The 25,230-nt window shown below is 43.5% G+C and overlaps 1 protein-coding gene across 4 annotated transcripts in view; it reads left to right on the top strand.

Annotated features, from left to right (window-relative positions):
• The window catches only part of Rnf150 (ring finger protein 150), a 228,006-nt gene extending 203,708 nt beyond the window's left edge, over positions 1–24,298 (top strand). For 2 of the 4 annotated variants that reach the window (XM_017312866.2, XM_030243623.1), the window contains one exon: positions 16,463–16,958. In XM_017312866.2, the coding sequence (XP_017168355.1) occupies positions 16,463–16,581 (119 nt within the window). In that variant the 3' untranslated portion in view covers positions 16,582–16,958. Of the gene's footprint in view, positions 1–16,462 lie in introns of all 4 variants that reach the window. The other 2 variants (XM_017312865.2, NM_177378.4) reach the window with 2 other exon arrangements.
• Positions 24,299–25,230: the final 932 nt, after the last annotated feature.

Below are 25,230 nucleotides of genomic sequence, written 5' to 3' on the forward strand. Positions count from 1 at the left end.
CTTGGCACAAATCCACTTTACTGTTGCTGAAGATCTTTCTCCTGCTGCGGTTGTCACCAACTCTGCAGCCCAGGAGGAAGGAAGCCAGTGTCCTGCTGCCTCTGACCCTGAGTCACAGGGACTAGAACCAGCCTTCCTAGCCCTCGTCCCTTTCAATTCCCTTGGCTAAATGAAAGCTGGTTAGTGAGGGAGTCTGAGAAATGTAGTTCCCAGGTTCTTAGGATATGCATGTGCACACACACACACACACACACACACACACACACACACACACACACATCATGAAATAGAAGAGACCCTAAAGAAGACAGAAATGGTAAAGCACCTATACTTGATATATGCACCATATCTTATTAGTCATATTTTTCTAAATAAATCAAACAAAGCCAGACACACTCGTGCCCTGAAATTTACCAGTTGCTTTGCGTGGTAGTGATTCTCTTGAAAGAACCAACATTTGTCTTTGTCCCCATACTTCCCAGGACTTCTTAGATCCTTACCACAGGTGCAGAGCCAATCTACTCCATGAGTCAGTCCTCTTGGTTATCTGGTTGAAGATGAAAAGTTACCCTCCCAATTACTTCTTTAATCTTTAGTTATACCTATCCTTTAACGTGCATTCTCTTGTGTTAAATGTACATATCTATATGTGTATATGCATATATTATTATATTATATATCAATATACCATTTATTATAATATTTATTTATTTCTTCTACTGGGTCAAATTTAAGTTAGAGGCAGGGCCAAATTTATATCCTCCACAACATTTACCTTAAGTGTTGTATGCCTAGTGACATCCAACAAATGTCTGTTGAATGAGTGGGCAATTAAGTATTTTAATCGCTGAACAAATGCGATCTATAGCCATTATTATATAGTTGTGAAATAAACCCACACAATTCTGCCCATGAGGCTGCCGCCTCTGACAGCTTTAACTTTCCCATGCTCTTTGTGTTCCAATCAAGCTCACATGTCCTGAGAAACGTCCACCAGCAAATGCTTGGTATTTAATGCTTAAGTTGTCCCTCTGTGGTTGAAAACTAGCTGGGGATTGTGAAGTAGCTACTGACAACAGAAACGTTCGGTAAATTTCACTCTGTGCTCTGTCAAAGACTAATGAGAACCGAAGAAACTATAATTATACCTGTCCTTCTGTTGCATGGTAAAAACGCCATGATTAAGTTGCCAAAAGGAGGAATTCTTTCTCCTGCTGCTCAGTGTCACAGAGAATGAAAACCAGTGTGGGAGGGCTCACGGCAAGGCGAAGGCCTGCCTATGTGATCTAAATCAATATACAAGCATCAGGGAATCCAACCTCACCAAGTTCAGCCCAAGCAGAAACTCTGCATGAAACCTGACTGTCTGAACACTAGGAAAGTCTCACTCACTAGGGCTCATTTTGTGGATACTCAGAACCCTGCAACAGGAATTCAGAAGGTGAGATTTTTCAGTTACATCTGAATAAAGTTAGGAATCAACTGGCCCAATGGGTGGTTTTGCACTATAAGCCTGACACATGTGACTCTCAGTGGTTTCGGAGCATTGCTGAGAGAACAAGTTGGTCAGATATATATAATCCGTGTGGAAGTTCTGCCACTGGAAACGGCACTGTCATCAATGGCCCTGGCTGGGGTGGGGTCCCATCCCTACCTATAGCATGAGTTGGCCTCATTCATAACATGTCATTCGCTCGTGGGAACATCTAACTCCTCTTCCAGCCTGAAGACAATAGGCAGAACACGTATGCACCCCTTATTGCTTCCCACGGTGCCTGACACACAAGATGAAGCTGGTACGTACTAGACATGACAAGTCGGACTGCGGCATAGACTCTGCCAGAACTGCTCAAATGCCTGGCACGCTGGAAACAAAAGCTACTTGGAGAAACCCTTAAAGTGGAGTTAAACCAAAGGGTGCAAAAGCGCACACTTCAGTAGAACAGAAGCTCTGCATTTAAAGTCCAGCTGACTTTCCCACTAAGCTTATGACAGACAGGACCGGAGAGGTGGCTGGGTGGGAGCTGAGTTTGGACCCTCAGCACCCAGTAAAAAGCTGGGTGTGGCGGCAAATGCTTAGGGTCAAAGAGAGGTTCCCTGGCCAGCCAGGTGAAACAGCAATTTCAGAGATAGCCCGTCTCCAAAAGAAGGTGGAGATGTGATAGAGGAAGACACCCAGTGTCAACATCTGACCTCATCCCAAGAACATAGCACATACATCAGAGAAAGAGAATTACACACACATGCACACGCACATGCACACGCACATGCACACGGGAGTCTCCACACTATGGGGTGTTTTGAAAGGAGGGTGGCATTGTAATTCAGCTCTTCTGGATGAAATGCCCAGTCTGTGGTACATCACTAGTGGTGGACAGAAGATGTCATTTATTCTTTGAAACCTCATTTTCCAAGTCCATGAGGGAAACAACGCACTGCCGAACAGGCCCCAGCATGTGGGCACCCAGCTGCTGCAGTCAGGACACTTGGGGCTCCAGTCACCACCACCTTATTTTCTTTCAAAACAGAGCACTTATTCCCTGGGTGGAAGCTGTTGATTCCTAACAGAGGACATCTTCCTGCAGCCAGCTTCTTCTCTATGCTGCTTTGCAGCAGAGTAAACACCAGTCCTCCAACAAGGCTCACATCCTGCTGTACCTGAGTGATTAGCATGGAGGAACAGCTAACTAGGGGAAAGAGTGAGAGCCTATGAACTGATCTGTCAAGTTAACAGAAGGTTTCACTGCAGTGTAAACTGCAGTGAGCAAGCATTTTAAAGTCATGGAGCTGGACTGGAGAGATGACCCAGCAGTTAAGAGCACCTACTTCTCTTCCAGATGTCCTGAGTTCAATTCCCAGCAAACACATGGTGGCTCACAATCATCTGTAGTGGAATCCGATGCCCTCTTCTGGTGTGTCTGAAGACAGCTACAGTGTACTCATATAAGCAGGGGGCCTGAGTCAGAGACTGGATGGAAAGAAGTCAGACATGCCTGGCTCTTAGTTCACTGCCTGCTACTGTAACATAGTGCCAGAGACAGAAACAATTATAAACAATGTACATTTCTTCAGTTCTTGATTCTGGACTCTGAGAAGTCTAAGACTAAGGAACTCCATCTGGTGAGGGCTGTCTTGATGTGTCTAATTAACATGGCCTTGGAGTAGTCAATGAACGTACCCAAGACAGAGAAAAATGGGGTCCAGCATGTCCTTTTATGAGAGACACACTCCCCCAATTATGATACTAATCCACTCATCAGGAAAGTCTCATGACCTAATAAACTCAAGGGTCCTACCAGTTAAAACCTTTCTAAAGGCCATTGAATTTTCAACATGAGGTTTAGAACAGAGAACCCTGCTACCAATATAAACTGGGGGGGGGATGGGAATCTACAGATCTCTCTTTTATTTTGAAGTTGGAAGGAATTTTAGCTATCAACATGCCACCGTTAGTAGAAAATTACATCAAACCCACAGCAAAAGTCAGCCTGACATTTTTCATATCAAGCAAGTGACAAACCAAATATATTAATCATTTGTGGCCGCATGAAATTAATAAATTCTACCACTAAGAATTTCTTTTTTGACCACAGTTATGATACTGATGTATTTAGCATCAAATGTCAAAATCTACTAACCCAGTAGCTTGAGTGAGCTCATTAGGTCACAAAGCTCCATTTAAAGTGGTGTTTCTCCATGATAAAAGCAATCTACAGCAAACCAGGAGCCAACATCAAAGTAAATGGTGAGAAGCTGGAAGAAATCCCACTAAAATCAGGGACTAGACAAGGCTGTCCACTCTCTCCCTACCTATTCAACATTGTACTTGAAGTCCTAGCCAGAGCAATTAGACAACAAAAGGAGATCAAGGGGATACAAGTTGGAAAAGAAGAAGTCAAAATATCACTCTTTGCAGATGATATGATAGTATATATAAGTAACCCTATAAATTCTACCAGAGAACTCCTAAGCCTGATAAACAGCTTCAGTGAAGTAGCTAGATATAAAATTAACTCAAGCAAGTCAATGGCCTTTCTGTACACAAAGGATAAACAGGCTGAGAAAGAAATTAGGGAAACAACACCCTTCTCAATAGTCACAAATAATATAAAATATCTCGGCGTGACTCTAACTAAGGAAGTGAAAGATCTGTATGATAAAAACTTCAAGTCTCTGAAGAAAGAAATTAAAGAAGATCTCAGAAGATGGAAGGATCTCCCATGCTCATGGATTGGCAGGATCAACATTATAAAAATGGCTATCTTGCCAAAAGCAATCTACAGATTAAATGCAATCCCCATCAAAATTCCAACTCAATTCTTCAACGAATTAGAAAGGGCAATCTGAAAATTCATCTGGAACAACAAAAAACCTAGGATAGCAAAAACTCTTATGGATAAAAGAACCTCTGGTGGAATCACCATGTCTGACCTAAAGCTGTACTACAGAGCAATCATGATAAAAAACTGCATGGTACTGGTATAACGACAGACAAGTAGACCAATAGAACAGAATTGAAGACCCTGAGATGAACCCACACACCTATGGTCACTTGATCTTTGACAAGGGAGCAAAAACCATTCAGTGGAAAAAAGACAGCATTTTCAACAAATGGTGCTGGCACAACTGGCAGTTATCATGTAGAAGAATACGAATTGATCCATTCCTATCTCCTTGTACTAAGGTCAAATCTAAGTGGATTAAGGATCTCCACATAAAACCAGAGACACTGAAACTTATAGAGGAGAAAGTAGGGAAAAGCCTCGAAGATATGGGTACAGGGGAAAAATTCCTGAATAGAACAGCAATGGCTTGTGCTGTAAGATCGAGAATCGATAAATGGGACCTCATAAAGTTGCAAAGCTTCTGCAAGGCAAAAGACACCATCAATAAGACAAAAAGACCACCAACAGATTGGGAAAGGATCTTTACCTATCCTAAATCAGATAGGGGACTAATATCCAATATATACAAAGAACTCAAGAAGGTGGACTCCAGAAAATCAAATAACCCCATTAAAAATGGGGCTCAGAACTGAACAAAGAATTCTCACCTGAAGAATACCGAATGGCAGAGAAGCACCTGCTAAAATGTTCAACTTCCTTAATCATCAGGGAAATGCAACTCAAAACAACCCTGAGATTCCACCTCACACCAGTCAGAATGGCTAAGATCAAAAATTCAGGTGACAGCAGATGCTGGCGAGGATGTGGAGAAAGAGGAACACTCCTCCATTGTTGGTGGGATTGCAAGCTTGTACAACCACTTTGGAAATCAGTTTGGTGGTTCCTCAGAAAATTGGACATAATACTACCAGAGGATCCAGCAATACCTCTCCTGGGCATATATCCAGAAGATGTTCCAACCGGTAAGAAGGACACATGCTCCACTATGTTCATAGCAGCCTATTTATAATAGCCAGAAACTGGAAAGAACCCAGATGCCCCTCAACAGAGGAATGGATACAGAAAATGTGGTACATTTACACAATGGAGTACTACTCAGCTATTAAAAGGAATGAATTTATGAAATTCCTAGGCAAATGGATGGACCTGGAGGGCATCATCCTGAGTGAGGTAACACAATCACAAAGGAACTCACACAATATGTACTCACTGATAAGTGGATATTAGCCCAGAAACTTAGGATACCCAAGATATAAGATACAATTTGTTTAACGCATGAAACTCGAGAAGAACGAAGACCAAAGTGTGGACACTGTGCCCCTTCTTAGAATTGGGAACAAAACACCCATGGAAAGAGTTACAGAGATAAAGTTTGGAGCTGTGACGAAAGGATGGACCATCTAAAGACTGCCATATCCAGAGATCCATCCCATAATCAGCTTCCAAATGCTGACACCATTGCATACACTAAGATTTTGCTGAAAGGACCCAGATATAGCTGTCTCTTGTGAGACAATGCCGGGGCCTAGCAAACACAGAAGTGGATGCTCACAGTCAGCTATTGGATGGATCACAGGGCCCCCAATGGAGGAGCTAGAGAAAGTACCCAAGGAGCTAAAGGGATCTGCAACACTATAGGTGAAACAACATTATGAACTAACCAGTACCCCAGAGCTCTTGACTCTAGCTGCATATGTATCAAAAGATGGCCTAGTCGGCCATCACTGGAAAGAGAGGCCCATTGGACTTGCAAACTTTATATGCCCCAGTACAGGGGAACGCCAGGGCCAAAAAGTGGGAGTGGGTGGGTAGGGGAGTGGGGGGGGGTGTATTGGGGACTTTTTGGATAGCATTGGAAATGTAAATGAGGAAGATACCTAATAAAAAATTAATTCTAAAAAATAAATAATAAAGTGGTGTTTCTGGTCTAACGGAATTATCTCCTACATGGCAATAGAGTCAGGGCTGCAACTGAGGTTTGAGAGCCATTGTTTCGTTTATGAATATTGACAGTAAACTGGGGGGATGAATTCCCTAATTTCCCTTGTTTAGGATGTCATGGAGATTGGCCTTCTGTACTGCTGTGCCCTCCCCTAGAGTATGAAATTTCAGACTCAGGTATGGACACAAACCAGACATGTAGTGAGAACTAGAAAATGAGACTGATTGGTGAGTGTGGCCACCCAGGGCCTGTGAGCCTGCATCTAGCGGGACAGCACTGGGTCAGCCTCTACTGGTTTCTACCAGAAAAGCAGGCACATGTTACCAGATCATACTTAGCCAAGAAAAAAAAATCAGGTATAAATTTGTAATTAGAGGTCCTAAATTTTAGCCTGGTATAGTGACACACACTTTTAATCCCAGCACTTGGGAGGCAAAAGCAGGCAGAGTTCACGGCCAGCCGGGTCTACAGAGTGAGTTCCAGGATGGTCAGGGTCACAGAATGAGACCCTGTCTCAAAAAAAATTTTTTTTTAAATTACAAAGAAGTGAACAAATAAAAATACCCTAACATTTAAACATTAGTAATTGTTATTTTTTATTTTATATTCATATCATAGACTATATTTTATGCACTTATCTAGTATCTCACAAATGAAAATTCCATGAGATTTAGAAGTAGGAAAACAATCTCCTTCATATCCTTCCTAGCATCTGGTCACTGACTCCATCTTTCCTTGCCTCTAATAGTTCCTCCTTTCTTTCCTCGTGTTATTCTGCTCCCACAGTAAGATCCTTTTAAGTAAGATCATACAATCGCTAGATTCTGCACATAAGAGCGAACACGTAGTTTCATTTTTCTTTCTGAGATTGTATGATCTTAGTTAATATAATACATTTTAAGTCCATTCATATTCCTGAAATTTTTGTGATTTCCTTTTTCATTTTTTTAAATTAATTTATTTTTTTACTTATCACTTTATATTCTGCTCACTGACCACCTCCTGGTCACCTCCTTCCAAGATACTTTCCCCCTCCCCCCTTCCCTTTCTCCTCTGATCAGGTAGGTCCCCCTAGGGTATTTCCCCACCTTGGCACATCAAATCTCGGTGAGGCTAGGCATATCCTCCCCATTGAGGCCAGACAAGGAAGCTCAATTAGAAAAACATATCTCATGGGCAGGCAACAGCTTTAGGGAAAGCCCCTGCTCCCAGCGTTCAGGACCCAGATGAAGACCAAGCTGCACATCTGCTACATTTGTGCAGGGAGGCCTGGGTCTAGCTCGCATATGTTCTTTGGTTCATGGTTCAGTTTCTGAGAGCCCCCAAGAGTCTAGGTTAGTTGACTCTGTTGGTCTTCCGGTGGAATTCCTATCCCCTTCAGGCCTGCAATCCTTCCTCCTATTCTTCCATAAGAGTCCCCAAACTCAATTCACTGTTTGGGTATCTGCATCTCTCTGACTCAGCAGCTGGGTGGAGCCTCTCAGAGAACAGCCATGCTAGACTCTGGTCTGCAAGCATGACAAAGTATCATTAATAGTGTCAGGAACTGGTGCTTGCCCACGGGATAGGTTACATCTCGATTTTTAAAAGCATTGTACTTCCAAAGAAAATGTCTCCGGGAACACCAGTTTGCATTCTTGCCTCTAGATTTTAGGGCTCCTGGGAGATCTTCCCAATCTGTCTCTTTCTAGAGACTCTTATGTGTTGCCACAACCTCAGTACAAGCCAGTACTTCTGTAAGCCGTGCAGTGTTCACATGCGCGCCACCGCCACATCTCCTTGGAAGATCGCACGAGCCATGCTCAAAGCCAAACTCTCCATCTTCAAACCTGTTCCCTTCCATGTTCTCTGGCTAACTCATGGTACTACAGACGCTCAAGAGATGTGATTCCAGATCATCACTTTTCTGCTAACCCTTCATCAGTTGTCCCTTTCCTCTATCTCACGGGCACACACTGCATTCACTGGCTTTTCTGAGGTACTCTTCTAACCAGATTCTTTCTGCCTTTAATTAACAGCAAAGGTGAGCCCTTAAAATATTAAATGGATCATCTTATTCCCTGCTTAAAATCCCTCCATATCTTTAGAAAATGTATATAATTCTGTGCCATGTGGACCCAAAGTATCCTTCATCTCTAACGTGAAAACGACAGACACATCAGAGGTCTGTATGAAATAGGTGGCTAGACTTTACATGCAGTTTCTTGGGCTTTTTGCAAAGGAAACAGGCAAAGTCAAAACATACTAGTGTTGTGGATAACTGTGTATCCTCGGCTGTTAGGTTCAAGTTAAAACACATACTAGTGTTGTGGATAACTGTGTATCCTCGGCTGTTAGGTTCAAGTTAAAACACATACTAGTGTTGTGGATAACTGTGTATCCTCGGCTGTTAGGTTCAAGTTAAAACACATACTAGTGTTGTGGATAACTGTGTATCCTCGGCTGTTAGGTTCAAGTTAAAACACATACTAGTGTTGTGGATAACTGTGTATCCTCGGCTGTTAGGTTCAAGTTAAAACACATACTAGTGTTGTGGATAACTGTGTATCCTCGGCTGTTAGGTTCAAGTTAAAACACATACTAGTGTTGTGGATAACTGTGTATCCTCGGCTGTTAGGTTCAAGTTAAAACACATACTAGTGTTGTGGATAACTGTGTATCCTCGGCTGTTAGGTTCAAGTTAAAACACATACTAGTGTTGTGGATAACTGTGTATCCTCGGCTGTTAGGTTCAAGTTAAAACACATACTAGTGTTGTGGATAACTGTGTATCCTCGGCTGTTAGGTTCAAGTTAAAACACATACTAGTGTTGTGGATAACTGTGTATCCTCGGCTGTTAGGTTCAAGTTAAAACACATACTAGTGTTGTGGATAACTGTGTATCCTCGGCTGTTAGGTTCAAGTTAAAACATAAATACTAAAGAATGGTTTCCAAAGTCTTCAGATCTTTTTTAAGGAAAATTTTAGTAGAAAATGATGGTAAAACCATGCAATGTTACAACAGGTTATCTGAACCAACCACTTTCCACAAGTTTCTCTTGTTGGTTTCTGGCCACCTTTACCTTGAGCTACTAAAGGACAGTATTTCATTTCCATGGATTTGGCAGCCTGTAAGTGTAGCAGCCCCTGTGACCCTCCAAGCTTTTTTAAAAATCCAGTTTACACATTTCAATTTAGAAAACAATTCTGTGAGTTTGAAGTCATGAAATTTGAGGTGTTTGTGGCTACAGAGACTGGAGTAAAGCTGCCTGAGTCCCTGGGTGAGCAAGCTCTGTCTCTGGATGGGTGAGCTCTGTTCCTAGGTGAGCAAGCTCTGTCCCTGAGTGGGTGAACTCTGTCTCTGTGTGGCTGAGCTCAGTCCCTTGGTAGGTAAGCTCTGTCCTTGGGTGGGTGAGCTCTGTACCTCGGTGGGTGAGTTCTGTCCCTGGGTGGGTGAGCTCTGCCCTGGGTGGGTAAGGTCTGTCCCTGGGTGGGTGATCTCTGTCCCTGAGTGGGTGAGCTCTGTCCCTGGGTGAGTGAGATCTGCCTCTGCATGGGTGAGCTCTGCCCTGGGTGGGTGAGCTCTGTCTCTGGGTGGGTGAGCTCTGTCCCTAGGTGGGTTTGCTCTGTCCCTAGGAGGGTGAGCTCTGTCCCTAGGTGGGTGAGATCTGTCCCTAGGAGGGTGAGCTCTGTCCCTAGGTGGGTGAGCTTTGTCCCTAGGTGGGTGAGCTTTGACTCTGTAGCACTGTAGTGGATTGGCCCTTTCTTTGTAACCCCTTTTTGGCTATAGTCGTCGAAAAATCATGAAATTGATCTATGATAATAAACTATTTGTTTGATTTGCAATGGAATTGTGGGTTGAAAAGCTAGGCATGTGAGTTGAATTAGCCAATCGCCATTGAGAATAAAGATCCTGAGAGTGTGGTGTGTTGCTTTTAATTCTTGTTGCCTGAGAGGGAAATCCTAAGTCAAGGCCAGCCTCAGCTAAATAGAAAAATCCTGTCAAAAATAAATAATTTTTTATTTTTAAAAAGAAGGAAGGTGTGGAGTTGGATAGAGACAGCTATTGATTTTATGTTTCTGTAATTGTAACAAATATCTGAGATAAACCAACTTCAAAAAGAGAACAGGCTTATTCTGGCTCCCAGTATGGAGGATGTGGTGACCATGACCGCTTGGCCCTGTTGCTCTGGAACTGTGGCAGCACAGTGCAGCATGGGGAAGTCTGAGTGTAACAGAGGAGGCCTGGGAGCAAAGGGAAGGAGCTGAAGAAGCTAAGGACTCAAAGTCCCCTTCATAGGTGCACCTCTGTAGGCTTGACACCCCCCACACACAGACACTCTTCACTTGCCCCTCCTTTCAAAGGTTTCAACCACTTTCCAGCAACGTGAGGAGCAAGCCTCTAACACCTGAGCCTTTGAGGGATGCTCAAAGTCAAAAGGGAGGGAGAGAAGGAGAGAAGGAGGGGAGGGAGGGAGGGAGGGAGGGAGGGAGGGAGGGAGGGAGGGAGGGAGGGAGGGGGGTACAATTCCTTGTATAGTTCCTCTTTTGTTGCTATTGTGGTGCACAGTCACTGTCGTCTTCTGAATTTTCATCTCTGAGAATAAGTTGTCTTCAGCTTTTACTGTAACTCGAAGAATTGATTTCTCCATTCAGTCACGTTTCCTAGATACACAATAAGCTTTTATATTGAGAAAAATAAGTCATTAGAAAGGTTAAGTATATATTTAACAGCTTAACTTGCTTCCTTCTCAATAGTAATTCTATTACTAACTACTCATTGAGAATCCACAGTGTATGAAATACAGCACTGTATATAGACTGACTCTATATATTCAGCCCAAATTCTCATTTAATTATCAATTAAACATTAATCCTGGAGGATGACGGTGACTTACACAAAATAACACAAGTAATTAGTAATAGTTCAACTAGAATATTGTCTAAAGGAAGCAAGATTTCCAATTCTCATAGATAGATACATAGACTGACAGACAGACAATTTTGATCTAGGGTCTCTTATAACCCAGGCCCACCTCAAGCTCACTATGTAGCCAATGACAACCTTGAAGTCCTGATTCTCATGTCTCCACTGCTCAGCTGCTGAGATCACAGGCTGGTGCCAACACCCCAGCTCATCAGTGCCATTTTAGATGTCTAGTCTTGCTGTCACTGTAAAGTGTGAAATGAAAGCACTGGGTAAGAGGATGGACTAAACACGTGAAGCTATTTCCAGTCTCTCCTAAAACCAGAACAATGACTTTTTAAATTAAATACAGACTGACGTGTGTGGAGTAAAGGAGCGAAAAGGCAGAAACAAAGTCTGAGCCAGTGGCAAAGAGAGCAAGCACTGAGTGACCTAGTAGATGTGAGACAGAGCTGTGTCTACTGTGGCCTCCCCAGGGTAGAGACAAAAGCTCTCTGACACAGTGGTTGGCAGAGACATGGGGCTCACCCAGCAGGGGAGCACACTATCTGCTGAGACACCTGGGGGGAGCACTGCCCCCCAAAGGAAGGCTCATCCCAGTTTGCACCTGTGAGTCCTTGCCCTCCCCTGTCTCCCCAGTCAGGAATGCAAGGCGCGTGGTCCTAGAGCAGAGGAATTAGGTGTGGAAGGAGATGTGTATCAGTGGCCAGCTGGCAAGGGAGTCTGTTGTGAAGTGTGAGGCAAATACCCAACTTCACTTCATGGTGAATGGATAGTTTGGTAAAGAATTCAGTGACTGCCACCGTCCTCAAATACGAAATCCTTGTATTTCCCAGTGGTCCCTTGGGAGTTGTGAGCTAGCATCTGAGATGTGTCAGAGCTCTGTCTTCCATGGATTGATCCGTGCGAAGCAGTTCGTTTCTCTAAGACTTGTTCTTCAGGGCACAGCTCTGTTATTTCCTCTTTGTCTCTTTTAAAGTATCTTAGAAATACACTGCTCTTTATTAAATACATATATTTTCCTTAAATGTCCTTACCATGGCAAATGCCATCAGCAACAGCCAAAGCAAGCAAAAGTATTACAGCGACCATCAGTCTTCGTTTCATAGACATCTTTATTGGTCTTTTAATTGCGTGGTTATCCAGCAGAGCGATAGAAAGCATAAGACTTTATGGATTACAGCTGCCTTTAGGCAGATCTTGAGACTCCCCCAGCCTACTCCCTAGCTTGGTTGTGCATTCCAGTCATATTTGAATACCGTCTGATGTCTGCCTGTCCACAACAGCCCTCATCACTTGCAGCCATCTGTGTACACTGTGACTACTACTTAAAGGATCAGTCTATGTTACTCATCTGACTAAAGTACCAATTATCCTTAGGACTCAGTTTTGACATCACACCCTATGGCACATGCCATCTTTGACCCAGCATATGGCTCCATAGCCTCCTCCCTTGCTCCGTACCTGATCCATCTGCCAACAGAGCCAAAATTCTGCCTATCTGTCTGCCCGCTAGACAGTAAGCTCCTTGAGGCTCTGAATTGTCTTGTTCTCGCATGCATAGCAGCTCGAATAATTGTTAGCGCATAGCAGAGACTCAGTTAATACATCTTGAAGGTGTTCAGGAGTTATACTCATTCTAGAGTATTTGGAAATAGATCCAGGGGAAAAAAGGAAAAAGAAAAATCCCTGCACACACCTTTAATCCAGCACTCGGGAGGCAGAGGCAGGTGAATCTATTGAGTTCAAGGCCAGCCTGGTCTGCAGAGTGAGTTCCAGAAAAGCCAAGGCTACACAGAGAAACTCTGCTTCAAAACACAAATAAAAAATATATCTTAAAAGGAACATCAATATAAATATTAATATAAATCCTAAATCTTCATCAACTTAAGCTACAGAGACCTTGTCTCAAAGAAAAAAAAAGAAAGGAAGGAAGGGAGGGAGGGAGGGAGGGAGGGAGAGAGAGAGAGAGAGAGAGAGAGAGAGAGAGAGAGAGAGAGAGAGAGGAAGAGAGAAAGAAAGAGAAAGAGGGAAAAGAGAAGGAGGGAGGGAAAAGGAAGGAAGGGAGGGAGAGAGAAAGGGGGAAGGGAGGAAGGGAAAAAAGGAAGGAAGGAAAGAAGGAAGGGAGGGAGGAAGGGAAGAAGAAAGTCCCCAAAGCATGAATGCCTCTTCCTCCTTCTCCTCTTCTTCCTCCTCCTGTTAACCTTTTTAGTTCCTTGCTTCCAATCATAACAACATTCTCGTCACATCAGCCTTGCAGTAAGCAAGCTTTGAGTGCTTCTGAATTCCTTTCTGGTATATTCTTATACTGAAAATGCCATTAAGTGTCTATTTATGTAACTCTGAACTCTTGAGAAACTTCACTTAGGTGGTTATAAGGACATCATCCTTTAAAAGGGACGATGTTTTTGAGATAGTTTCTGTTATTGGGCTTTGTTACCTGCTAAGTTATGATACCACAAATAATGGTTAAGTGAATATTTTTTGCACTTCTAATTATTGCTCCTTAGAGCACTCTGGAAATAAAATTATTAGGTGAAAATTGTATAACTCTAATGGAAGAACAAAGTAGAATAATGGCCTTTGGATGCTAAGAAGGGTAGTAGGAGGGGAGACGGAATTTTAACAAGGGCTCTGTAGTCACAGTGGAGAAATTTGTTCTGGGTTTCTTAAAACAGACAGGGTTAAGTGTTGATTAAAACAATATGTGATATATTAGAAAATAAGTAAAGAAATAAAATCTCCAGATGTAAAAAGGATAATGTTTGAAGATGTGGAAATGTTTATTACCTTTGATAATTACACATGTACCATCATGTGCCATATCCAAGCTATGCAAATAATATGTCTCAAATTAAAAAGAATTTACATTTTTAAAAGATTAAAAATATTTGCATTTCAGTTTTCAGTGCTTCAACAAGCCCATCTCAGTATACTTTTAAATGCAACATTGTGTTTTTTAAAGAGTAACGATTACATTTGCAAAAAAGGAAGTTCCATTTGCAAAAAAGAACCCTTCAATTTTAACACTTCTGCTTATAATGTGTCTGCATTACCTTCTTCTGTGCCTGCTTTTCTGTTGCATTGTCTTTCTTAATGACTTAAAGGCTTTTGTTGTGGTAAGAGCACAATCCTGGCTCTGAGGAGCTGACAATCCTGGGAATCTGGGTTTCATCCCCAGCCATGACCTCCTAGAAGCCATGTGCAGTGGGTACAATCTCAGCATAGGGGAGGGTTGCAGGGGACGGAGACAGGATCCCAGAGCCTGCTGTGCAGCCACTCTTGCCTACTCAGCAAGCTCCAGAGATCCTGTCTCAGATAAACTGATGCTGACCTCCTGCCTCCGAGTGTATACACACAGTGTGCGTGTATTCAGACACCCACCAACATAACTCTCTGTACGGTGTTTGAAAGTTCCCCTATCTAATACATGCCATCAACATTAATGTATAATCTTAGCATTTTCTAACATTTAAGCTCAGTTCCATGAATTACTTGATTCCTTTCTTGCCCTCTTAGATACAACTAAGAAATACACTGTCATCGTCCCTTTTTTCTGTTTCCTTGATAAAATATAATGACGAAAGCAGCTTAGGGGAGAATTGTTTCATTCAGCTGAGAAGTCCTGGTTACAGTCTGTCATTGTGGGGGGGGGTTGGGGGGGTGAATCACGGTAGCAGGAACAGGAAGCAACTGTGTGCATCCATTGTCAAGAGAAAAGCGGGAGGAGCTAAAGGGATGTGCAATCCTATAGGTGGAACAACAATATGAACTAACCAGTAACCCGCCCCCCCAGCTCGTGTCTCTAGCTGCATATGAATCAGAAGATGGCCTAGTTGGCCATCAGTGGAAAGAGAGACCCATTGTTCGTGCAAACTTTATATGCCTCAGTACAGGGGAACGACAGGGCTAAGAAGTGGGAGTGGGTGGGTGGGGGAGTGGGTGGGGGAGCGTGTGGGGGACTTTTGGGATAGCATTGGAAATGTAAATGAAATAAATACCCAATTTAAAAAAAAAAAGAGCAAAGCGGGAACTCACACTTGTATTCATTCCACTTCCCCAACTCTTACACAGTCTAGGATTCCCAGCTGGAATGGGAACAGCATTAGCCACGGTGGCCAAGTCTTCCCCACCCCCCTCACTCGTCATTAACTTGATCAAGATAATCTCCCAAAGACATGGCCCACGGCAATGTAGACAAGGAAGGAAGGGCTTACTCTGGCTACAGTTTGAGGTACAGCCTCGATGGCAGGAATTTAAGGCAACTGATCACATCGGGTCTGAAGTTAGGAAACATAAAGAGATGACTGGTGGTGCTTAGGTAACATTCTCCCCTTCGTTCCATCCAGATACTGCCCATGGAAAGGTTGTCATCCACATTTACTATGTCTTTTCTTATCTCTGTAGCCAAGTCCAGATGCTCCCATCCAGACATGTAGAAAGGTCTGTCTCCTAGGTGATTCTGGATTCTGTTGAGCTTGCAGTAAGCATTAACATCACAGGACTGGTGGGTGGGTTCTTGCTATTTTGGTATTCCTCTTTTGAGACATGGCCTTACCATGCAGCTAAGGCTGACCTCAGACTCAGTCTTCCCGCCTCCACCTCCGCGGTGCTGACTTTACAAGCGTTCACCACCATAGCCAGCCTCTATTAGTTTCCTACCACAATGGCTCACATTTAAATTTCTGACCCACTTAGAATTTATCTGGGGCTCTATTTTGAGGTGAGATTTGAATTAGAGTTTTTACAGAACAGCCAATTTTTTGTAAGACTTCTGGAAATAAAATTATTAGGTGAAAAGTTTATAACTCTAATGGAAGAGTGGAGTAGAATAATGATCTCTGGATGCTGGGAAGGGTAGCACTTTTTTAAAAAAGAAGTGCTAGTAGATGGGATGGAGAGTGTTTTAAACTGCATACTGCTCTTCCAGAGGCCAGAAGTTCAGTTCCCAGCATCTGAACTGGGCAGCTCACAACCACTTATCACTCCAGGGGAGCCAATGCCCCCCCACCAGGCACCTGCACTTGTGTGCACATACACATATGCAAACTCATGTGACAATCAATATTATATGCTTAATTAAAAAAAAACAAAACAAAACCTAGATCTTAAAAAGAGAAACACTACTAGGAACAATAATTCCAAAACGGAAGCATCCAAAGACATAGCTTGACGTTGACCATAAACTTTGCTTTGTCCCCCTTCAGGTGGTCAAGAGCCAGCACTGAGCAGTGACTCTGACATCTCATTAATTATGGCACTGGAAGTGGGCCTGTCTGATGTAGAACTTTCCACTGACCAAGACTGCGAGGAGGTGAAATCTTGAGATGGTAGAAATGGACAAGAGAAGACATAGGAACCAGGGGGACAGGAGGGAAGCATGCTCCAAGGACTGAACTGGATACACGACCTTCAGATCACCATGGCAACCCCAGGGCACTCTGTTCAAGGGTGGTAACGAAAGCAATATCCAAAGTCTCCCGAGTCAGGATGCGGGTTCCCATCTCTGCAACAACAGCCTGTGGCCTTGATGTGGAAGTTGAAAGCTGAATTTCTTGGTGTCTGTGTAGACGTGCAGCAGACTGGAAGGAGAACTCCACAGTTTCTTCACTTGACTTCAGCCTCTCCCATCTTCTTGCTCTTGTTTGGGAAAAATGGTTTCATTCCCTTGGCGACTTCTTTTTAAAGTTGATGTGTAGTTTACATCGATTGATTCCCTCCGTTTTCCCTTTGATCCACTCCAGCCCATGTACAGAGGTCTGCTTAGAAGTTCTGGTTGCTGGCCCTGTGATTGGTTTATACCACGTCTTGAGATTCATAGTCGCGAGTTATCAATATGACGTGTGTATGACTTTGAGGATTGCCTCGGCACCCTGAAACAGTGGAAAGGCAGATTTTACCAAGTGTCTAAACCCCTCCAATAGGTGGGCCTTGGCGAGCCCAGCTGCCAGACAGCCACACTAAGTTCTGGATCTGCTGAGCTGCTTGCTGGCTATTTTCCACTCCACTACATAGGCTTCCACTTGCCACGCTCTGTCAGGGGCCATCTTAGCAGGAGAGAACTGTCAGGGAGGAATGCAGGTCCTCTGACTGGAGGGCCTTAGTCTAAAACTCAGAATTCCCCAAAGGACACCATGACAAAGTTCAGAGTATGTGGAACTATAAGCCTAGTTTAAAAAACAAACAAACAAAACAAAACCTGATACCCTGTCTTCCCAGGAAGATGCCTGACTCCCTGATTTCCTCCAAAGCCTTAGCAGTTTATCACCTTCATAAATGAATTCCACGGGTACGAGGTATAGAAAAGATGAAATCAGTTTTTAGGTCACTGGCATCCAGGTGTAAGCTTATTTCAGGAACTCTCCTGTTAACCCTCACCAGCCTACATGGAAAGATCTAAATAAGTCCTTAACAGTTTCTCGGGTCTTCTGAGAGCATTTGGGTATCAAGAGGAGAACGAGGTATGATCTGATAAAGTCTGAATCAAAATGTGCATCATGGGAAATTGCTAAATTGAGTCTCCTCTGAGAGTTAGAATCAAATAAGATTACAAGGAAAATAACAAATGACTATCAAAACCCACCGTACTATAAAGTGGTTTACGATTTTATTCTCTTTTTGTCTGAAACAATAACAAAAGTGTGCTGTCTTTTGAGTAGACAGTATTGTGATACATGCAGCAATTCCAGAGACATAGGTGGCCACCTGTGTCCCTCTGGACAATCAGAAGGATCTCTTCCTCCTCCTCCTCCTCCTCCTCCTCCTCCCTAGCAGTTGGCAAGGTCATACAGAGCAGGGATTATCAGGAAAGCAAGCTCTTCCCACTGAGCTGTATTTATGTATTTGATTTGAGCTTTTCCACCTCATTACACTAATATCTTTCAAACATTCGTGAGCTGTAAATCCATGCTGCCCACTGGAATTTTGAGTCCAGGGCGATGGAATTCTCCACTGCTCCTTTTCCTTCCTTCCTTCCTTCCTTCCTCCCTCCCTCCCTCCCTCCCTCCCTCCCTCCCTCCCTTCCTTCCTTCCTTCCTTTCTTTCTACTTTTAATGCATTCCTATTCGATGGTAGAGAGCAAGGCAAGGAAAATGATAACAAGCTTCAGAAAAATCACCTCTGTCAAAGGTCTAGCACATCCCATAATTAATGCCCGCCTCCAAGGCCTGAGATGCTTCGTAGCGAGGAAGCAGGTGAGTGCTAAACCAGACTCTCTCCAATGAAGTTTCGAAGATGAGTCTCACTGTCCCCTCTGTCTCAGGTGACACATCTGCACTTCTCCAGGGGGGATCTGTGTTGTGAAAACAACTGAGTCACAAAGGAAATTTTAATATTTAGTCTAATGACATTGGGGTAATTCAACAACAAGAGAAATACAAAATTACATTGCATGACCAGACAGAAAAAGATCTGGTAGGTGTTTTCTGGCCAGTGGCCAGGTAAACGCTGATTATATAAGCAAGTCCTTGACCTAATACCCTACAGGATGCTAAGGAGCCCAAGAGGCCCACCCTTAGCCTGTTGATCTGACTCCAAGGAGACCCTGTGGCAAACTCCCTGAGCCTTTGACAGTCTCTGCTTACCAAAGAGTTTTGAAGGGCTTCCCTGTGACCTTCATGGCAAAAGAAAGATTAAAAGAAAGTTTTTCCTCTTGAGATAACTGGCAAAGCTCTTACTATAGACATTGCTGCTGCCTTCCGTGATGAGGAGGCCCTGACCTGAGGACCCAGTGAGCCACACGTGGCTATGCAGCCCAGGAGTGCCCACTGACTATGCATTTACAGGCATGCATTTTTCTGGAGCAAGTGGTGCACCAACTCTGTCCAACAGAAATACAGCCCAAGTCACATGCATTTTTTTTTCTAACTCCCGATAGCCACATTTTAAGAAGCAAAAAGGAAACAGGTGGAAATTATTTAATAGCAGTTTAATCTAATATTATTATTGTTTTGATGTGCAAATGATGTAGGGTGTCAGGAAAACATTTTCCTCTATTCTTTGTTACCTATTCTAAATCTGCTGTCTTTTACACGCCCAGCACATCATCATTATTACTAGCCACAGTTCAAGCTTTCCGTAGCCACATGTGCCTAGTGGCCACCAGCCGGGCAGCACAGCCCAAGAAATGTTCCAGAATCCTTACAAGTGCTCTCCTGACTGTGACAGGAGAAAAAGGATAAGATTACCTCAGGTTTTCCCCAAAAGAAAAACAGACTTTAGCCAAGTTACCTAAGGAGACAGCCAGGGATGTTCTTATTCCATAAGTAATAGCGGTTCAAATAGCCTTTATCAACTTTCTAAACACAGTGTCCACTGTCCTCAGCAACTGTTGCTTCTCTGACGAGCTGTTTGTTAAAAAACAACAAGACAACCAACCATGCTGATTTGGTGCTGAAATAAAATTACACCCTCACTTTTATGACAAACCCTGAGACTCATGTGAGAGACTTACACCCCTCACTTCTATGACTAATCCCAAGACTCTTAATGTGACACTTAGCCAAAGAGAATTTACCTCAACCCATAGTTCTTCATCCCTGTGGCTGCCCCGTTCTAAAGCAGTAGAACTCAGAGACAGGAAAGGCGCAGGAAACCGCAGGCCGAGCCACATACCCGGTCTGTGTGGCATTGCCGAGAAAGGATCTCTGAGCTTGTGGCCATCCAGCCTCTATGTGGTGAATGGCGAGCAGCTTTCTCTTCAGCTTTGTCCAAGGTTGAGAGAGGAAAAGAGCCCTGAACTCCCTCAGAGTCACTTTCAGAATGGCTTCCTCCTGCGTGGTTAATCCTTCTAAAGGGCTGCTGCCTCCTAAGAACAGCCTTGGGTCTGGCAGGGCCTTCAAGGTCAGTTCTGGTCACACACCCAAGGGATGGATATAGTATGGAGACAGGAGATGATAAGGTATCAGAGGCAATCAGGCAGTGGTGGCTCACACCTTTGAACCCAGCACTCAGGCAGGTGGATCTCAGTGAGTTTGAGGTCAGCCCGGTCTATGAAGCAAGTTCTGGGACAGCTACAGAGACAAATACTGGGTGGAGGCAGGGGCAGAGGTGGGGAGGAGTACCAGAGGCACCTAGCTATTTCAACATTGTGTGTGACATCCTGGCCATGGAAGCAAGTCTCTCTCCAGAGATTTGTTGTTGTTGTTGTTGTTGTTGTTGTTGTTGTTGTTGTTGCTTTAACATTTTCATCTGTGGGTATTCAAGGGTCTAGCCTGTTAAGAATGGCTGTGCCCAGTGGCCATTTTCTTTACAGCCCAGACATTCCTGGGACTACAACACTTCCAGAACCAAAAGAGAACATCAGTCTGCCTAAGATTCTTGGTGTAAGCTTAGTTGGTGCTGAAGTAGATTGCATAAGCATTTAATGGCATTTAGTTGTCCACTGAATGCATATCCTTGGCTGAACACCATGAAAATTACCAAATAAAAACTTTCAAAAATTTTAGGAAAGATCATCATGCAATCTACAAAGAGAAGGTCCAGTCTCTGCAGTGCTGAGGTACTGAGGCCAGGGAGATGATGTCCTGTAGAAGAAAAAAAAAAAAATTAAATGTATGAGTTGCTCTATCTGCATGTACACCTGCAAGCCAGAAGAGGGCATCAGATCCCAGATACAGATGGTTGTGAGTCCCCAGGTAGTTACTAGGAATTGAACTCAGGACCTCTAGAAGAGCAGTCAGTGCTCTTAACCACTGAGCCATTTCACCAGCCCCCATAGCATTCTTAATTTCCCTTCCCTTCCTTGCACACACACACACACACACACACACACACACACACACACACACACACACACTTTCCCTATCTTACACCCCATTTCCTTAAACCCTGTTCCTTGGTCCCCTCCTAATAGGCCACATTCGCACAAGAGCAGGATTTGCGTGACCTGTTTCTGCCATCTTCCCAGGGTCCTTAACATTTAGCAAGCCATGCTTCTTGGAAAGAACGTACGGCAAAGAGGAGCAGAGGCACTGCCCTTCAAAGACTGGGCTGCCTGATTTCCTGAGCAGTATTTCTGTCCATTTTGGGAGAGGACGGAGGAGCAGGGGTGATGGCTGAATTTCACAAGGGAAACGACCAGTACCCTGAAGGACATCCACAGCAGGCAAGATCCCAGATCAAAGCAGGGTGAGCTAAGGAGAAAGTCTATGTGGAAAACTGCCCCTCCCCTGGGCTCGGAACTTACCAATGAGTCCCAGGGAGAGCAGGTGTTGAAGGGAGTCAATAGTCATGAGTTAAAACGTCTTGATTGTGAAGAAGATTGGGATACTTGGCTCCCAACAGCAGGCCTTTCTCAGGAGGGTCAGACAGTGCTAGTTAAAATCTTGTAGATAGGGAACTATTTTATTCCACTGTGAGCTTCGTGGTGGCATGGTGTTATCATCCCATAACTAATGAAGTGAATGTAGATCCCAGATGTGGACTTTAATTAATTTAATCAGTTCCTTGTTCTGTAAGAGCCTGTCTCACTCACTCACTCTCTCCCTGTCCTATGTCCTTCATAATCAAATGGCTTTTTCTTGAACCTCAGTGCCCAGATCCTCTAAACTGGTGGCATTACAGATGCTCACCCTCACTGCAGAGCTGTTTGCTCTTTAGCCACTTGATATGTGTTCATTGATGAGGGGGAAGAGGAAGAAGAGGAAGAGGAGGAGGAGGAAGAAGAGGAAGAGGAGGAGGGGGGAAGGAGGAGGATGTGGGAGTGTGCTTCTTGTAAGACCTCTAAAGAGGCAGACAGGAAAATCTACAGAGAAAGGAGAGACAGTTGAGTGACCCAAAGTCATTGCTGGGTAGAAATTCTCTGGTGTGCGGTTCTTTGGCCAGCAGTGACCTTGGAGAAAATGTGAGGACCGTGTGTGCTAAATAAACCAAAGACTGATCAACATCCAAATGGACACATGTTCTTCTGTGAACTAGCTGAATTGTCTCCTGATGTTCTCACAAACAAAAGTCAAGGTGGATCCCTTGGGCATTTCAATTTTTTCAGGCTGCTGGTTGGCCTCGATAAATCCACAAATCTAAAACAATGGACTGTGGCCTTAGTGACACACATGCCATCTTTAAACTTTCGTGTTTAACCCTCTTTACTTCAAAACTTCAGACAAATCTAGCACTCATATTGAACTCAGAATAGTTTTCTTTGAGAATGTGAAGATTTTAAATAGCCAAAGATTTCTTCATGTAAGAGCTAGCCCATTGTAGTGTATCCTGCTCTTTGAAGTAAATACCAAATTGTCGCCTATTAGGGACAGAGCAGTTGAAGGCCAGTGCATGGGCTTAGCAATCCAAATTTGTGTTGCTGTCTTCCGAACCTGTCTGTAGAATTTTATTGCAAGGGTCAGAGCGCCCTCTGCTGGTCTGATACTTTCAGCAAATTAATTTGCAGTGGGTTTCCAAGTCAACAAATGTGTCTTGCATTTTCATCGGTACCATTCCTTCAATAGTGGAGAATTTGGCCAGCAGTTATCAAATGAAGAGAGAATGTCTTGAACTCTAGAGAGCTGTAGGAGACCTCAAAGCAGGCCTGTTTTAAAACGTTGCTGTGTTCTGTTGCTGTCTGGGATGTGTGTTGTCAGCATTGCTCTGTGTGGCTTTGGCTCAGCTCCGCTTCCTCCCACGAAATCGAGAAGGAAGATCAATAAGAGGACTTCTTCTTCCGTGTGAATGTAAATGGTGTGAAATAAAGCGTTTTGTATGTGTGCAGAATCAGTTTAGTTCCTGCCTTCAGCTTACTAATAGGAAATGATTGTACCATTTTATAATTAGGAAGAAATTTAGAGGTGGAAGAGGGTGGGGAGGGAGTGTTATTTTTATAGTGGGATGTCCGTTATGTTTAGAAAACTTGAGATAAATTTTGTATTTGTGAAGTTACATTCCATCCATTCCAGGGTGGGGGTTCTTTAAAACTCTCCTTAGGTGGAAGGAAGAATTTTCTCATTTGCAGAATATCCGGAATGCATGTGTCGCCTTCCGTGGCATGCACTTCTGTAACCTGCAGACCATAACCAGCAAGTGTCTGTTTAAAAGCAGGAAGTAGAGCAGCATTTTTTTAAAACTCTCTTTGTGTGACACATTATCTGTGATTAAAAAAAAAACTACAAAGATAATGGATCTGTAAGTCTGGAATAATCAGACATGATGTTATAAGTCGGCCTCCAGCATCACCAACCCCATGAGCAAAGAGAAAACCCAGGCCTTTCTTTCTCCACCCTAGTGGGAATTATTAGCTTCTGTTGTCAAAGGGTGATGCCACAGTCAGTATTCCCTTGAGCTTGCCTATGATGTCATTTTGGCTGGTCTGAGGGTGGAGTGAAAGATAGGCCCATCTCACCTGTAATCTGAGATAGGACAGTGAAGGCAACCCTGACCTCACTGCCTGCTGACCCACCAATCACAAGAACTGGCTCTGGCTGGTTTTTGTCTGAGGGAATTTTGGACTTGAAGTTTGGTTCACTTTTCTTGTGCTGAAATATGGTGGTAGTGCGTTCTACAGCCACGCTGTGAAGACATCACTTCCCCTCGGAGTCCCCTGAGTATTTACAAGCCTCAGCAGGGCAGCATAGCTATGTTCTGTTTGCCGTTTGTTGGTTTGCTTCTGTATAGGTCTCTTTCCTTCCTCCCAGCCCCAGATGCCTACCCGACTCTTTTAAAGCACTTTATATCTCTTTAAATACAAAGGAAATTGGAAGGAAAAAAAAAACCCTATGACTTTAAAGGAACCCATCTTCTGTTAGGAAATACAGACTTTATTTTGCTTTGTTGTCTTCTTGGTGTGCTTGGAGAACATCCACAGTTTATGTGGTCCTGGGCGCGTGATGAAATGGTTAAGGATGAGAGCTGGAGACATTCAATCAGACGTGACTATTTTCATTATATTAAAGATTCTAATGTAAATAAATGCAACTGTGTTCTGACCTATGGGTCAAAAGATATAGCAAACTATAAAGATTTCAACACAGGATTGTGACTTTCAGGAAAGTTTTGTTTTGTTTTGTTTTGTTTTTTAATAAAATGGAAACAGATTTTGTGTTGTGCCATCTAGATCCCCTAACTCTGTCACCTCTCCTCGAGTTCCCAAGGTGGCCCTGTGGGTATCAAAACATCAATATTTACTGTTAAATCATATGATGGTAAAAGTCCAAAACAGGATTGCAACTGAGTCATTTCCCTCAATTAGGTCGTGTGGCAGAAGCCAGACCTCCTTAGGGCTCTGAACCTCTAAGTGAATTGATTAAAAAGGTTAACACTGGGCTGCTGAGATGGCCCAGAAATGAAAGGCATTTGCTGTCAGGCCTGGTGACACAAGTTCAAACTGAAGCCGGAAGCCAAGTAGGGAAGGAACCAAATTCAGCAAGTTCTTCTCTTGCCTGCAAACACACCGTGACACACACACAAGCAGGTACCACCTACAAATATACTGTAGTGTAAGAACAGAGAGAGAGAGAGAGAGAGAGAGAGAGATGCACAGGCATATGTATGCACTAAATAAAAGATAAATGAATGCAATAAAAATTTAGAAAATTTAGCATTTTGCACAAGAATGGCAGGCAAGTACGGTGATGATGCTGTTGAAGAGGGTGGGGAGCTGGGCACTGTTCAAAGTTCCATCTCCATCCCCCACAGGTTTGTATTTTTAATCATGGCTGCACTTTGGGTGGGGGGGGTTTCAGGTAGTCTGTGATAGCCACAATACTAACATCTGCTTATTACCTATTTATACGGGGGGGGGGGGGGGGGGACGCACCATACCTGTAGACCAGAGGTCAACCACAGGTGTTTTTTTTTTTTTTAATAGGATTTCTCACTGGTTCAAAAGTAGCCAGGTACAGAAAGAAGGCTGGCCTTTGAGTCCTGAGGAATCCACAAGTTTCCACCTCCCTGGGGCTAGGATTATAATATTGGGTTACCACATCCGACATTTTTTTCTTGTACTCAGAGGACACTTACTTTAAGAACTGAATCCTTTTCACAGTCC

This window comes from Mus musculus, chromosome 8, assembly GCF_000001635.26.
Source record: "Mus musculus strain C57BL/6J chromosome 8, GRCm38.p6 C57BL/6J".
In the NCBI taxonomy this organism is placed as follows: domain Eukaryota; kingdom Metazoa; phylum Chordata; class Mammalia; order Rodentia; family Muridae; genus Mus; species Mus musculus.